We start from the raw sequence: 17,517 nt of genomic DNA, 5'->3' as shown, positions 1-17,517 counted from the left end.
TTACTGTACATACCACACTGACACTTTACTATACATGCCACACCGACAACTTACTGTACATGCCACACTGACACTTTACTGTACATACCACACTGACACTTTACTAAACATACCACACTGACACTTTACTGTACATACCACACTGACACTTTACTATACATGCCACACCGACAACTTACTGTACATGCCACACTGACACTTTACTGTACATACCACACTGACACTTTACTAAACATACCACACTGACACTTTACTGTACATACCACACTGACACTTTACTATACATGCCACACCGACAACTTACTATACATACCACACTGACACTTTACTGTACATACCACACTGACAACTAGCTTACTATACATGCCACACTGACACTTTACTGTACATACCACACTGACAACTTACTATACATACCACACTGACACTTTACTATACATACCAACCTGACACTTTACCACACTGGCACTTTACTATACATACCACACTGACAACGTACTATACATGCCACACTGACAACTTATTATACATACCACACTGACACTTTACTAAACAAACCACACTGACAACTTACTATATATGCCACACTGACACTTTACTAAACAAACCACACTGACAACTTACTATACATGCCACACTGACACTTTACTAAACATACCACACTGACAACTTACTATACATATCACACTGACACTTTACTAAACAAACCACACTGACAACTTACTATACATACTACACTGACAACTTACTATACATACCACACTGACACTTTACTGTACAGACCACACTGACACTTTACTGTACAGACCACACTGACACTTTACATATCACACTGACAATTTACTATGCACATCACACTGACAACTTACTAAACAAACCACACTGACACTTTACTGTACATATCACACTGACAATTTACTATGCACATCACACTGACAACTTACTATACATACCACACTGACACTTTACTATACATATCACACTGACAACTTACTATATATACCACACTTACAACTTACTATATATATATCACACTGACACTTTACTGTACATACCACACTGACACTTTACTCTAATACCACACTGACAACTAACTATACATACCACACTGACAACTTACTATACATATCACACTGACAACTTACTATATATACCACACTGACACTTTACTATACATACCACACTGAAAACTAACTATACATATCACACTGACAACTTACTATACATACCACACTGACACTTTACTATACGTACCACACTGACAACTTACTATACATACCACACTGACAACTTACCATACATACCATACTGACACTTTACTAAACATACCACACTGACACTTTACTGAACACACTGTGATGAATTTACAAGATGTGACCTACGGCAGTCCAGTGATGTGTGGCGTTGTGCACTGGGGGAAACAAGGCACGTGATAACCGGTCCACTGTCACATGCACTCTGCCAGGGAGGGCAATGCATCAGGGCTGATGAACGGTCCCTGTGCACCGCACGCACGCTGAATGACGAATGGACGCCCGCTCATTGGCTGAGGAAAGAAAGCATATGCATTCTTTTCCGCACATCGAGGACGGGGTGTACACTGTGTACACCATGAATGGTTGGTGATGTGATGACCAATGAATGATATAGATATTTATATAGCGCCTGTACTAGTTGGGAGACTAAGCTCTAAGCGCTTTACAAAGTCGGAGTCATTTGCACAACATGTTGCCTACCTGGGTAGAGCCGACTGAATGCTCACATTTGGGTGCTCATCATTCGTTTCCCGTGTCATTCAACCAGATTTCAGCCGTGCGCACATATACACTCAGACAGACATGCAACATTTTACGTGTTTATTTACCCCGCCATGTAGGGGAGAGGGGAGGAGCTCGTATCATGACCACAAGAGGGTCAGTGTTCGTTATGAGACAGGAGTTTATATACTGTCGTGCGTTTTCTCTCAATGTAAACTGTCAAGAAACAGAGAAGCAAAACAATCAAATAAAGAAATAAATGGACAGACAGATAGATATCTTAATGGAGTCAACACAGAATCCAATGCCCAATTCAGATTCAGTTGTTGTTCAATGAAGCGTCATCGCGTGTGAACAAATCCACATACGGTTCACCGCATCTGCTGAAGCCTGTTGCCAAGTTAATGAACAAACTAGACACAGACAAGGATTCCTCGCAGTAGACTTTCCTAACTTACGCATAAGAACCAACCCTGAGTGTAATGTAGTGACGTCAATGACGACGACAACAACGATGATGGTGATAATTATGATAATGGTAATAATGACTGGGTGATGATGACAATATGACAATGAATGAGGGAAAACTTGCCAACACAACGAACACACTCTCCGTTGTTCTTTTCTGTTTTGTTCGCAAGCATTATTAGAATAGGTGTGTAAAGTACTTGACAACATTGATATTTGTCAACAGATGTTCAAACATTATGTTATACGTTTGCATTGCGAGAATGTGTGTGGGCGCCCCCATGTTTTCTCTCACTTCACGAGAAAGCGTGGGATTGCGAGAAAGAGTTCTTGCTATCACGATAATGATAATGATGATAACGTTAGCGAAGACATCGACTGTAATCGTTTTACGTTTTATGTTGTGTGTGTTGGGAGGTGGAGGGTGTTTGTTCGGTTTTTTTCTTTTTTCTTTTTCAACTGTTTGAAAATATTATTTCGTGTCAGGAGTGTTATCTTTCTGATAGTTCTGTGAAACGAATTGAATATAAACTGTCTCTCGTTAAATCCCTGAACGGTCTCGCTCCTTCCTATCTTACCGATCTTCTACATCTGTACACTCCATCGCGACAGTTGCGCTCCTCATCTGACACTCACCTTCTCCGTATCCCGCGCTTAATGCCAAGACCGCGGGCCAACGCTCATTCTCTTTCCAGGCCCCGTCCTCGTGGAATAAGCTCCCTCTTTCCCTCCGCAGTTCGGATTATCTGTCATCCTTCAAATCTTCTCTTAAAACCACTCTTTTCACATCCTGATTGGCATCTCTATTTCATTGCTCTCCAGTTTGCGTGTCCCTTCTTCGTGTGCGTCTGTTGTGTGCTTGATAGGAGAATGGCAAAATCGTGGTGGAAGTAGTGACTGTCCCTTGATGCCTGTGCTGTTTCGTCCCAGTATACTTGTCCTATATGTATTATTGTTTTTGGAAGCGCTTAGAACTTTGGTAAGAGTAAGCGCCATAAATGCTCATTATTATTATTATTATGAGAAGTACTTTAAATGAGAAGTTGCATGCCAATACTAACACAAATAGATGAACGGATGAACAAGCGTGGAACGAGGAAACGCTCTAAATGAATGGAACAAACAAACAAACAAAAAAATGTGTTACAACAAAAAATCGAAATATATATTGGTCCCATTTACTCGATCCATAAGCGAGGGAAGAGCATTTGTGAAACAAGTTTTTCTGTCACATTCATGGAGAAAGTTGTTTCATTTCGATGTTATTGCTCACATCCGTCAGGGTCAAGTCTTGGTATATGTTTCTGTATGTGGTATATACTTTGCCATAATTTTGTCGTTTCCTATAATTCTGGTGAATTTGTGGTGGGAATATTGCAATGATCTCTCTCAAGTGGCATGCAGTTTTAAGTACCAGTTGCAGTGTCATCACTGTCAGCTTCTTCGCTTGTCATCATTATTATCATGATCGTCGTTGTCGTCGTTCCCCTTTCCCATTTTCTTCTTTTTATCTCGCATGTTCTCAAAATTCTATGTTAAAGAAAAAAATCGACGACAAAACACTATTTCAGTGACAAATAATGGTGACTTTCCACGCTTTCTTACAGATTGCAACTGAGAACGTTGGGGCTGTTCCTGGGGAATCCCACTGGGGTTTTGGTGCTGCAGTGTCAGGAAACACGTCACAGGAAATGCTGAAGAAGGATATCAACAGAAACGAAACAGTCAAACCACCTCCGCTATCAGCTGTCATAAATACTCACTGACACGAAATCCGAACAACACTGTTGGTGTTTCGGACCCCAAAAGCTTCCACCGAAACGTGGTACAATGGTTTCAAATGGGAAAACAAGGACTCTCTCTCTCTCTCTCTCTCTCTCTCTCTCCCTGTGACAGGAAGACACACAAGAGCGCAACACAGTCTTCTAAATTCTAAACCGATAAACTGATATGTTGCAAAGAGAAAGTACATCTAATACAATGCACACACACACACACACACACACACACACACACAGCTGGATGGATCAACACGGAAGCAACAGGCTGGCGACACACACAGTCTACTTCCCGACATTTGGACAAGTAGATGGACCCCGGTGCACAGGATCATTTCCCTTGAGCATTTCCCCGTGACCGTTGTAGTGTCTGTCGTGTTCCCGTGACAAGTTGTTCGAATCAGGAAGCTGAAGGGGCCAAATAACTTCACTTTGTGTTGTGTAACTAGTAAGTGACCATTTTTGTCAGATTATTTGATGTTATACTGACGGTTGTTGTTCATATCACCATCTGTACACAAGCTGTTTTTGACTTGGGAACGAAGAAATCTGAACGTTATGTATCAGCATAACTCGTGATGCTGTTGACCATTGTGCTTTGTGGAAAGTTTGAATGGATGATCACTAATAGAGACTGAATTGAATCAATTCACATACCAGCTGCTCTCGCTGCTCTCTCTCTCTCTCTAATACACACACACACACACACATATATATATATATATATATATATAATATCTCTATCTCTGATATATATATATATATATATATATATATATATAATCTCTCTTTCTCTCTGTCTCTCTCTGTCTATCTATCTCTCTTCGTTTCTCGGTCACAGTTACACATACATACCATACGCAAACACGCGCGCGTGCGCTCTCTCTCTCTCTCTCTCTCTCTCTCTCTCTCTGTCGCACGCACGTTTGCAAAAGCATACAACATACTCAGGCATACTACACCATATGTGTGTGTGTGTGTGTGTGTGTGTGTATGTGTGTGTGTGTGTGTGTGTGTGTGTGTGTGTGTGTGTGTGTGTGTGTGTGTGTACATTTCTCACACATAGGCTCCGAATCTACGAACAAAGTACCAGAGAACTCAACAGCATTAGTGAGGTTTGGTGTATTGGGGTTAGAGCTGTTCCTGATCTGTTCAATTTTTCCCATGAAATGTTCATTGAACTTATCTTGAAGCATCTCTTGTTCAACCATCTCTTATAGAATATCACTTTTCTATCAGTTTTTAATAAACTCACAATAGAAAATATTTTCAGCGAAGAAGTCATCAGAATTATTAACATAAGCATTTCCTGGAAACAGAGCTACCAGAGTTCGGTTGTTTAACAAGTATATCACAGCCGTATTTATCCAGTTGGTTTAACAAGTATATCACAGCCGTATTTATCCAGTTTGTTTAACAAGTATATCACAGCCGTATTTATCCAGTTTGTTTAACAAGTATATCACAGCCGTATTTATCCAGTTTGTTTAACAAGTATATCACAGCCGTATTTATCCAGTTTGTTTAACAAGTATATCACAGCCGTATTTATCCAGTTTGTTTAACAAGTATATCACAGCCGTATTTATCCAGTTTGTTTAACAAGTATATCACAGCCGTTTTTATCCAGTTTGTTTAACAAGTATATCACAGCCGTATTTATCCAGTTTGTTTAACAAGTATATCACAGCCGTATTTATCCAGTTTGTTTAACAAGTATATCACAGCCGTATTTATCCAGTTTGTTTAACAAGTATATCACAGCCGTATTTATCCAGTTTGTTTAACAAGTATATCACAGCCGTATTTATCCAGTTTGTTTAACAAGTATATCACAGCCGTATTTATCCAGTTTGTTTTAACTGGAGGGCACGTATGTTATACCTGACGAACGAGAAGAAAGAAAAAACAAACAAACAAAAAAACCCCTAAAAAACAACAACAACAAAAAACGTTTGTTCAATTATGGATCTCCTTTTGTGATTACTGTCACAGATGACATTAATATTTTGCTTCGTTTATTACTCTGATTGTAATGTTGGAGATTGTTTGCAATGTGATCATATTGAGATGGAAGAAGAGTGGAATGCGCTGACGAAGATGGTTTTGAAGTGATTGACTCCTCTCTCTGTCTCTGTCTGTCTCTCTGTCTCCCTCTCTCTCTAACTCATTGTGAATTCAGCGTGGCCTTGCAGCGTGTGCCGAGAAGCGGATGGAGGACATTGAGCAGACCATGGCCAGTGTCAAGGCGCCTCTCTCCGACATCAATACTTCCCACTCCATCCCCGCAACCACCTCGCCTCCATATGCAACGGTTCGTATTTCTTGACATCATGGTGACTGAAAATGAGGAGGATTGATTTATATCGATGCCTATCTTCGGTCATGAGACCAAGCTCTAAGCGCTTTGCAAACATGGACTCTATTGCACAACAGACTGCCCACCTGGGTAGAGTCTTCTGCCTTTAGGGGGTTCATTATTCGTTTCCAGTGTCATTCAGTCAGGCTTCAGTCACACACACACGCGCGCGCGCTCGACGCACACACACACACACACATGTGTGAGAACGTGTGGGAAGCCCCCCTTACTTTTATCAAAAACATTCGTTTGCCATCGGGGTTGGTTTCTTTTCTATAAACACACATCTCAGAGAAAACTGAGACAGAGAAAAGGGAAACAGAAAGAGGGGGACGACGACAACGACAATCATGATAACGATGGTGACGTTTGTAAAGGCGGTAACAGCATAGTATTGGTTTAAAAGAAATGTGTGCATGTATGTGTGTGTGAGTGAGTGAGTTTGTGTGTGTGTGTGTGTGTGTGTGTGTGTGTGTGTGTGTGTGTGTGTGTGTGTGTGTGTGCTTCCTTTTGGCTGTTTGCTTGGCTGGTTGGTTTGTTATTTTTCTTCCACTTACTTTTTAAGATTATTTTCTGTGACCTCTTTGAAACTGAGAAGCTATTATCAGTGCAACCTTGCATGCGAAAGGATGCTAACACAAACAGATGAACATATGAACAAACATGAAATGAAGGAACATTCTAATAAAATGTGACAGGAAAGGTTGCATCACAACAAACATCAAAAATTTATTTTGGTCCCGTTTTCATGCTTCCTTAGCGAGGGTAAAGCATTATGAAACACCTTTTTTTTAACATATCTATGTAGAAAGTTGAATCATGTTTATGTTATTCCCAACATTCCTCAGGGAAGATTTGGTTCAAGTCTTGGTATGTCATATTTCTGTTTAAGTTATACACATTGCTTGAATTTCTTTGTTTGCTATTGCTTCCGGTGTTGAATTTGAGGTCGATGCATTGCAGTGATCCATCTTACATGGAATGGAATAAATAGATGTAAGTTTCAGTGTCCTCGCTTCGCTGTCGCCATTGTCATTATCATGATCGTCGTTGTGGTCAACTCCCTCTTTCTCTTTTCTTTTTTCTCTCTGATTTTCCTGTACGATTTGCATTAGGAAAACACAAGAAACCAACTCCCAAAGGAAATATTTTTGATAAAAAAGGGGGATTGCAAACGCTTTCTCACACGAGAGAAAACGTGGGAGGGGAACGACCACACTTTCTCGCAATCCCACGCTTTCTTTTAAAGTGAGAGACGGTGTCAGCCCACGTTTTGTCACACTTTGAGAGAAACTGTGGGGAATGCGCTCACACTTCCTCTCACTTTACGAGAAACCATGAGATTGCGAGAGGCGTGGTCCTTCCCCTGCCACGCGTTCTCTCAGTTGCGAGAAAACGTGAGGGCGCCCCCACGTGGGATGTCCCTCCTGCTATCATAAAGTCATTTCCTTTGTCATCGGGGTTAGAGTCTTGTCTTTTCCTAACACAGAACTTAGAGAAAAATGAAAGAGAGAAAACGAAGAGAGAAAGAGGAGACGACGACATCAACGATCATGATACTAATGATGGCGTTAGTGAAGAAATTGACTGTGATGACTACACTGTTTATTGCAATACACTTGATGTGGTCATGTATGTTAGTGCTTTTCGGAGGAGACTAGAAGAACTAAAATACCATAGTATAATGACTGAAAATGCAAAATGTACGATCTTTTGAAAGTCTGTTGTACACATACATTTAATAAACAAATTTTCTGTTTTGCTCACTACTGACTGATATATACGGTCATTTGAAGCTGGTATGGGAATTCGATGTGAGTGTGTCACACTGCTGCATTCACTCAAAGCAAGCTGACATGACAGATAGACTCGCACACAACGCTCTCAGTCTGAGTTCTCTCCAATCCATGGATAAATAACAGGACAAATTAAAGACACTCCTTTCTTATCATTAAAAAAAATCAAAGAAAAATACATATACACGTCCACTTTTTCCTTCCCGGGATAAAACATTATTACAGCATTCCAGGGAGAAAATGTCATAAATTTCCCATTATCCCCTACACTTTCAGGTTAGGTTTTCACAATGTTCACACATCTTTGCATTAAAAAAATATTTCGTGGCGTTCCTTCAGTTCATCCGAAGATTTCCTGATGGGCTCCTCAAAGGCTGAAGATGCTCATCAGGTCTGAAAACAGGCGCTGGGGATCCTGTAACATCCTCAGAACCCAACTTAACTGGCAAAAGAGAAAAAGAGTATTTACATGTGCTTTCACCTCGTCAAATTCTAGTCTTACCAAACTATTGTTCTCGAAAGTAAAGGAGAATCCTAAATGTGTAAAATTCAGAAGAAATGATTGCAACGAATATAAAATTAATTTAATAAATTCCAGAACACAGTATTACAACTACTTCAACATCAGCTTTCCTAAAGCTCGACAGTCCCAACATTAAGGACGTTGACTAGAACTCTTTCAGAACATAAGTGTCCTTCACTTAAGACCACGTTCTGTCTATCCACGGTCATTCCTGCAACCAACACAACCGTGCGCGCAGAGTGGGATGACCAGTTTGCATTTCCTGTTGCTGAGCACATTGTCACCTCACGGGATGACCAGTTTGCATTTCCTGTTGCTGAGCACATTGTCACCTCACGGGATGACCAGTTTGCATTTCCTGTTGCTGAGCACATTGTCACCTCACGGGATGACCAGTTTGCATTTCCTGTTGCTGAGCACATTGTCACCTCACGGGATGACCAGTTTGCATTTCCTGTTGCTGAGCACATTGTCACCTCACGGGATGACCAGTTTGCATTTCCTGTTGCTGAGCACATTGTCACCTCACGGGATGACCAGTTTGCATTTCCTGTTGCTGAGCACATTGTCACCTCACGGGATGACCAGTTTGCATTTCCTGTTGCTGAGCACATTGTCACCTCACGGGATGACCAGTTTGCATTTCCTGTTGCTGAGCACATTGTCACCTCACGGGATGACCAGTTTGCATTTCCTGTTGCTGAGCACATTGTCACCTCACGGGATGACCAGTTTGCATTTCCTGTTGCTGAGCACATTGTCACCTCACGGGATGACCAGTTTGCATTTCCTGTTGCTGAGCACATTGTCACCTCACGGGATGACCAGTTTGCATTTCCTGTTGCTGAGCACATTGTCACCTCACGGGATGACCAGTTTGCATTTCCTGTTGCTGAGCACATTGTCACCTCACGGGATGACCAGTTTGCATTTCCTGTTGCTGAGCACACTGTCACCTCACGGGATGACCAGTTTGCATTTCCTGTTGCTGAGCACACTGTCACCTCAGCGCCTGAAGCACGTGCTCCACCGCCTTTTTCCACAATTCGAGTTCAGATCGTACTGTCATGACATCAACCCCAAACTCGATGTTATGACAGCGCGCGCGCGCGCGCGCGCGCGCGCGCGCGTGTGTGTGTGTGTGTGTGTGCGTGCCTGCGTGCGTGTGTATGTTTGTGTGAATCTGATATATCAGTGAACATTGTGTTGGCCTCACCTCCCTTTCACTTCCTTCTTCCCATCCCCCTCTCCCCCTTTCCTTGTTGTGCATTGGTGAGTGAGATTTATATTGTAAATAGAAAAAAATTACTCATTTTGTGCTATTTAAGGAACTTTCTTCTTTAATCATTTAATTTGATTGGTGTGTTGCGTTGGATTGGTTTAACTTTTATATAACCATTTCATAGAAGAGAACCCTCATTGCAAGGGAAAGAAGTACAGACAGAGAGAACGAACGAACGAACAAATGATTTATTGTGGTTAGGCTTATTTTGCCCATTGACAATGGGACAGAGAGAGAAAGAGAGAGAGACAGAGAGAGCGACATTGAGAGAGGGAGGCATTGGGAGAGAGACAGAGAGACAGACAGACAGACTGAGACACGAAAAAAAGATACTTCACTTGAATTTTATTTATTCATTTCTGTGTATTCAGGAATTTAGCGATTTGTGTCATTTCTGAGCAGGACTCTGACAGCGTGTCACGCATGCCTGTTGCCTCCTTGTATGTCACAGTGAGTACACACGTCATCATATGTTTCAGTGCACATTCTCCTTTTAGCCTGTTACACTGGGAACACACACACACACGCTCATGTCAATGATGTGAATAATTATAGAGGTATTTCTTTATGTAACATATGCAGTAAATTGTATAGCTCTATTATTAACAATAGATTACAAGAATGGATAACAATGAATGATATAACTGGAGAATATCAAGCTGGCTTTAAAAAAGACTATTCTACAATTGATCATATATTTGTGTTATTAGCTGCAGTTCAGAAACAATTTGCAAATAATAAGAAGTTATATGTTGCGTTTGTTGTCTTTGAGAAAGCATTTGACTCCATTTCTAGAAAATTGTTATGGCCTGTTTTATTGAAAAATGATATAAAAGGTAAGCTGTATTTTTGTCTCAAAAGTATGTATAATGAAGTGAAAGCAAGAATAAGATCGGGGGCTAAATTGTCAGACTTTGTCTATTGCAGTCGTGGGGTCAAACAAGGGGATGTATGTAGTCCAGTTTTGTTTTCTCTGTTTATCAATGAACTTGCATTCGAGATAATTGAAAATGGACAACATGGTGTTACCTTTGATTTGATTGAATTATTTATTTTACTCTTTGCTGATGATATTGTCTTACTATCTGCAACAATAGTTGGTTTACAACGACAACTGAACAGTTTGTATATGGCGGCAACAAGACTAGAACTGAAGGTTAATATGTCAAAAACAAATATTATTGTTTTTCGTAAAGGGGGGTATTTGGCACGAAATGAGAGGTGGGTCTATGGCAATGAAAGTGTCACTGTGGTGAATGCACATAAATACCTTGGGATTTACTTTTCAACCAGACTTAGCTTTAGTTCAGCATGCCAAGATATAGTTTGCAGAGCAAAGAAAGCTGTTATGATTATTCTTCATGTTTTATATAAGCTGGATTGTAGCTCTTTTAGTTTGTTTAATAAATTGTTTGATTCCCAGGTTCAACCAATAGCACAATATGGTGCTGAAATTTGGGCGTTTGAGAAGGGCTTAGAAATTGAACAAATACATCTGTTTGCATTGAAATGCTTCCTCAATGTTGACAGTCGAACTCCAAATGATCTTGTATATGGTGAAGTAGGGAGGTTTCCAATTTATATAAATTCTTACATTACATCTATTAAGTACTGGTTAAAAATAATGCGTATGGAAGAAAATAGGTTGCCATGTAAAGCTTATAAGACATTGTACAATTTAGATAAGCATGGTAAAAAGACATGGGTTACAAATGTTCGTCAGTTTCTAAATTCACATGGATTTTCTTATGTATGGGACAACCAAGGTGTCCAGTGTATTCCTGGTTTCATAAAAACTTTCAGACAAAGAGTCATTGATTGCAGATGGCAGGACTGGCATGACCATATATATACCAGTGATAGATTTGCTCAATATAGACTTTTTAAGACTACGTGTGTGACTGAGCCATATCTTATGATTAGAATGAGTAGGTATGTTAAATGTGCTTTGACTAAATTTAGATTTGGTATTTCTGATATTGCCAGCCATCGTTTAAGATACAGGTCCAATGGTGAACGTGAACAGATGTGTCGCTTGTGTCAAAAGGGAAAAGAAGATGAGATCCATTTTTTGTTTTGTTGCCCTGCCCTATTAGACCTTAGACTACAGTTAATTGAACCCAAATATTATAACAGCCCTTGTAGTTTTACATTGAACTTATTATAATCCAGAAAGGAAACTACCCTTGGTGGGCTTGCAGTCTATATTTACAAATCTTTGAAAAGGTTGAAGGTTATACTATCGTAGTGGTTTGTTTTGTGGTTGTTGTCGTTGTTTTTGTTTGTTTGTTTATTTTGTAAGTGTACTATATAACATGTGTGGTATATTGCTGTTGTAGTAGTTAGACTTTGATTGTGAGCAATTTATGGTATACAAAGTATGTTACTGTTGTATTTAGTATGACTGTTATGATTCCTATATTTCAATGTACATGTGTCACACCTCTTCAGTAAGGGGCTATGGCCTTTATTTGAATAAAACATTTCGTTCGTTCGTTCTATCTTGTGTGTGTGTGTGTGTGTGTGTGTGTGTGTGTGTGTGTGTGTGTGTGTGTGTGTGTGTGTGGTAGAATAAACAAGCAAGCACGGGTTATAGATAAGGGTAGAAATAAGAAACCTAGACACTGCAAAGTCCAATGTCTTTTTGTACGCCATTCATTTGACGGGCTGACAAGAAGAAGAGAAGACACCGGGTCACAGTGATCACACGGACGAAACAAAAACAAGGACATTTTCTCATTTTGAAATGTTCTTTGATGGGTCATCTTTCAAGAAGCTTGTTGCGCTATGATGGAATACAGTTCTGTAGACGAAGTTATTTCCCGTGGTGGAACCGGTCTGTGTGCTGCTGTGAGCAGACGATTAACAAATTGACATTTATCAGTTTCACCGAAATTATCATAAACAAAATGATTTTACGAGCGGTCGCTCGCGCGCGCACACACACACACCTATCAAAAACCCCGGGTCTAGTTTCTATCAAAAGCCCCGTGTCTAAAGCCCCGTGTCTAGTTTCTATCAAAAGCCCCGTGTCTAAAGCCCCGTGTCTAGTTTCTATCAAAAGCCCCGTGTCTAGTTTCTATCAAAAGCCCCGTGTCTATCAAAAGCCCCGTGTCTAGTTTCTATCAAAAGCCCCGTGTCTAAAGCCCCGTGTCTAGTTTCTATCAAAAGCCACGTGTCTATCAAAAGCCCCGTGTCTAGTTTCTATCAAAAGCCACGTGTCTATCAAAAGCCCCGTGTCTAGTTTCTATCAAAAGCCCCGTGTCTAAAGCCCCGTGTCTAGTTTCTATCAAAAGCCACGTGTCTATCAAAAGCCCCGTGTCTAGTTTCTATCAAAAGCCCCGTGTCTAGTTTCTATCAAAACCCACGTGTCTATCAAAAGCCCCGTGTCTAGTTTCTATCAAAAGCCCCGTGTCTAGTTTCTATCAAAAGCCACGTGTCTATCAAAAGCCCCGTGTCTAGTTTCTATCAAAAGCCACGTGTCTATCAAAAGCCCCGTGTCTAGTTTCTATCAAAAGCCAGGGCTATATTTATAACCACTGCGGAACAAATTGTTTCCAGTTGTCTATGATTCTTTTGTATCGGGTCTGACTGGTCTCTTGTAATATATGATCTTGTAGAGGTGGAGTTGGGGAGCCGCCGAGGCTAACACCGGCTGATGTGGATTCAGCAGCTAAAAAATTGTCAAACAAAAAACAAACAAACAAACAAAAAGAAGAAAAAAGGTAGGGCTTGTCTCTCAGATCACTTGTCTCAACAGACGGTAAGCATCATTTGAAGTGTGCTGCGGGGGTTAGAACTGCGACTTCTCATGATGGGCGAAATTGCAAGAACACTATTTTCCCTTCTGCACCAGGAGAAAAGGTAACCGAGAAACGATGGTAAGAAGTGATTGAAAGAAAAGTGGACATTTTCACAGCTGCCCAGCAACATAGGTCTAATGCAATGTCGTACAGCTACATTATCATCTTCATCTTTGCCGTTGTTGTCAGTTGAGGAGGCCGTGCTCATTCAACATAAGAATGCAAGTTTAATCAGAGATATCTCTATGCTGCTCTTTGTCTCTTTTTCTCTCTGTCTCTCTCCATCTGCCTTTCTCTTTCTGCCTGTCTGTGGCTGTCTGTCTCTCTGGCAAGTGATGTGGTGTTTTGTGATGTGGTGCGATATGTTGAGATGTGGTGTGGTGTGATGTGTTGTGTTGTTGCTGTAATGTGGTGTGTTGTTGCTGTGGTGTTTTGTGGTGTGATGTGTTGTGATGTGTTGTGATGTGTTGTGGTGTGATGTGTGGTGTTGTTGCTGTGGTGTTTTGTGGTGTGATGTGTTGTGATGTGTTGTGATGTGTTGTGAGGTGATGTGTTGTGGTGTGATGTGTTGTAATGTGATGTGTTGTGATGTGATGTGATGTGGTGTGGTGTGATGGACTGTGTTGTTGTTGTGTTGTGTTGTTGCTGTGATATCATGTGATGTGTTGTGTTGTTGCTGTGATATCATGTGATGTGTTGTGTTGTTGCTGTGATGTGATGTGATGTGATGTGGTGTGGTGTGATGGACTGTGTTGTGTTGTTGTTGTGTTGTTGTTGTGTTGTTGCTGTGATATCATGTGATGTGTTGTGTTGTTGCTGTGATGTGTTGTGATGTGATGTGATGTGTTGAGTTGATGCTGTGAGTGATGTGATGTATTGTGGTGTGATGTGTTGTGATGGGCTATGATGTGTTGTGATGTGATGTGATGTGTTGTGTTCTTGCTGTGATGTGATGTGTTGATGTTGTGATGTGATGTGATGTGATGTGGTGTGATGTCTTGTGGTGTAATGTGTTGTGTTGTGATGGGCTATGATATGTTGTGATGTGATGTGATGTGTTCTTGCTGTGATGTGATGTGATGTGTTCTTGCTGTGCTGTGCAGTGCTGTGATGTGATGTTTTGTGATGTGTTGTGATGTGATGTGTTGTAATGTGGTGTGATATGATGTGGTGTGATGTGTTGTTGCTGTGATGTGATGTGATGTGTTTTGATGTGATGTGGTGTGATGTGATATGGTGTGATCTAATATGATTTGATGTGTTGTGATGTGATGTGGTGTGATCTAATATGATTTGATGTGTTGTGATGTGATGTGGTGTGATTTAATTTAATTTGTTGTGATGTGATGTGGTGTGATGTGATTTGATGTGTTGTGATGTGATGTGATTTGATGTGTTGTTCCTGTAATGTGTGGTGATGTGTTGTAATGTGGTGTGGTGTGTTCTGATGTGATGTGGTGTGATGTGATACGATGTGGTGTGATGCGTTGTGTTGTTGCTGTGATGTGTTGTGATCTGATGTGATGTGATGTGATTCTTTGTTTTCTGATATGATGTGATGTGGTGTGATGTAACTTTATTTGATATGTTGTTGCTGTGATGTGTTGCGATGTGATGTGATGTGGTGTGATGTGATGTGTTGTGGTGTGATGTGTTGTGATGTGTTGTGGTGTGCTGTGATGTGATGTGGTGTGTTGTGATATGGTGTGTTGTGATGTGATGTGATGTGATGTGTTGTGATGTGGTGTGATGTAATGCGATTTGATGTGGTGTGATGTCTTGTGATGTGATGTGATGTGGTGTGTTGTGATATGGTGTGTTGTGATGTGATGTGATGTGTTGTGATGTGGTGTGATGTAATGCGATTTGATGTGGTGTGATGTCTTGTGATGTGATGTGATGTGGTGTGTTGTGATGTGTTGTGATTTGATGTGATGTGTTGTGAAGTAATGTAATTTGATGTGTTGTGATGTGATATGATGTGATGTGGTGTGATGTAATGTGATGTGTTGTGATGTGATATGGTGTTATGTGATGTGTTGTGATGTAATGTAATGTGATTTGATGTGGTGTGATGTGGTGTGATGTGTGGTTGCTGTGATGTGTTGTGATATGATGTGATGTGGTGTGATGTGTTTTGTTGTTGCTTTAATGTGTTGTGATGTGGCGTGATGTGTTATGATGTGATATGATGTGTTGTGGTGTCATGTAGTGTCATTTGATGCAATATGATGTGGTATGATGTAATATTGTGATGTCATGTGATATATTGAGCACGGAGGAGATTAAGTAGCTGGTGGTCAGTCTGTCCCTCTTTCCGTCTACATGTCTGTGCCTTGCCTGTCTGTCTGTCCCCCCCCCCAGCCCCCCTCTCAGACCATGCTGTGTTGCATCATATCATGTAATGTCACGTGATGTCACTTGAATTTATGTGATGCCACGTGATGTGCTGTGCTGTGATGCCATGTTATGTCATGCCATGTGATGTAATGCCATGTGATTTAATGTGATGTGATTTGATGTCATCTGATGTCACGTGCTGTGATGTCAGCTGAGCACAGAGGAGAAGGAGTGGCTGGTGGTCAGTGCCACTGCGGACTATCACGGCATGTTCCGACTTCTGACCAGAAATGGACGCCTGGCAAAGCTCCGGGTACTACTCTCTGTTTTGCTCTGTCTATCTGCAGTCCTTTGATTCGTACTTCATTTGTTCCTTCTGTACTTTGTTGTGCTTTTGTTCGTTTGTTGGTTTGTTGATTCATTTGCCTGCTTGATTGCTGCTTACTCAAATTGTTCGCGTTATGAGTTTTAGTGTAATTGAAAAAAATACAGTACTGTCTTTTGTCATAGGGAGACCTCTGATACACTGGATACCATATATAGTCAAGTTAAATTGTTCAGAGAGAGAGAGAGAGAGAGAGAGAGAGAGAGAGAGGGGGGGGGGGAGGGAGAGAGAGCTGACAAACAGGATGTGGAGTTGTCCAGTTGTCTAGTTGTCGGCTCGGTTGCTTTTTCTTTCTTTCAGTCCTTCCTTTTAATTTAACACGAGAATGGTTTAATTCCTCTGTCGCTTGTCTTTCACAGGACATCTCAAACGTGAGTATTCTCCAATCTTACATAGCTTTAGATTTTGAAATAGAGTAAGTGAATGGGTATGCGTCTTTGTCAATCGATGTATGTGTGATGTACATGTGTTGATGTATGAGAGGGTGTTCGCACGCACAGACGTGCTTGTGTTCGTGTCTTCCACGCATGCACATATGCGAGTTTTTGCATGTATGTGTATGTGTGTGTGAATCCGAATCACCATCATGTGTGTGTGTGTGTGTGTGTGTGTGTCTGTCTGTCTGTCTGTCTATGTGTCTGTGTGTGCATGTGCGTGCGTGCGTATATGTGTGCGCATGTGTGTGTGTGTGTGTGTGTGTGTGAGAGAGAGAGAGAGAGAGAGAGAGAGAGAGAGAGAGAGAGAGTGAGAGTCGTATACTAATGCAGAGTATGTGTCGTGTCTTAAACTTTTATGGTTAATTGTAACATAATTATTTTTTAAGATGTTGGTCTGTTCTCAGTTGTTGCACACTTGCTTTATCAAAAATCGAAGAGAAACTCTCAAGATATATATATATATATATATGAAGGCATTTGTATGTTTTCATAAAAAGATTAAATTGACAATGCATTTGAACATCTCCTTTTAAAGGGATCATTTGAGTCTGAGCGGAAATCTGAAGCTTTGCTAGAACGCCATGATCAG

The 17,517-nt window shown here is 40.8% G+C and overlaps 2 protein-coding genes across 5 annotated transcripts in view; one reads left to right on the top strand and one right to left on the bottom strand.

Moving 5' to 3' along the window:
- The window catches only part of LOC143300529 (glycine receptor subunit alpha-2-like), a 59,665-nt gene extending 55,607 nt beyond the window's left edge, over window positions 1-4,058 (bottom strand). The window contains exons 1-2 of the mRNA XM_076614267.1: window positions 3,831-4,058; window positions 1,383-1,546 (exon numbers count right to left, since the gene is read on the bottom strand). The gene's annotated coding sequence lies outside the window, so the exon portion shown is untranslated. The remainder of the gene's footprint in view (window positions 1-1,382; window positions 1,547-3,830) is intronic.
- A 249-nt stretch (window positions 4,059-4,307) lies between these two features.
- The window catches only part of LOC143300703 (uncharacterized), a 13,382-nt gene continuing 172 nt past the window's right edge, over window positions 4,308-17,517 (top strand). The window contains exons 1-5 of one of the 4 annotated variants that reach the window (XM_076614568.1): window positions 4,308-4,451; window positions 6,199-6,317; window positions 10,366-10,413; window positions 16,318-16,419; window positions 16,851-17,517. The exon at window positions 16,851-17,517 is cut by the window's right edge and continues 172 nt beyond it. In XM_076614568.1, the coding sequence (XP_076470683.1) occupies window positions 6,216-6,317; window positions 10,366-10,413; window positions 16,318-16,419; window positions 16,851-16,910 (312 nt within the window). In that variant the 5' untranslated portion in view covers window positions 4,308-4,451; window positions 6,199-6,215 and the 3' untranslated portion in view covers window positions 16,911-17,517. Of the gene's footprint in view, window positions 4,452-6,185; window positions 6,318-10,365; window positions 10,414-16,317; window positions 16,420-16,850 lie in introns of all 4 variants that reach the window. The other 3 variants (XM_076614567.1, XM_076614570.1, XM_076614569.1) reach the window with 3 other exon arrangements.

The sequence above is a fragment of the Babylonia areolata genome, chromosome 26 (assembly GCF_041734735.1).
Source record: "Babylonia areolata isolate BAREFJ2019XMU chromosome 26, ASM4173473v1, whole genome shotgun sequence".
Classification (NCBI taxonomy): Eukaryota; Metazoa; Mollusca; class Gastropoda; order Neogastropoda; family Buccinidae; genus Babylonia; species Babylonia areolata.
This window is presented reverse-complemented; position numbering and strand designations above follow the sequence as displayed.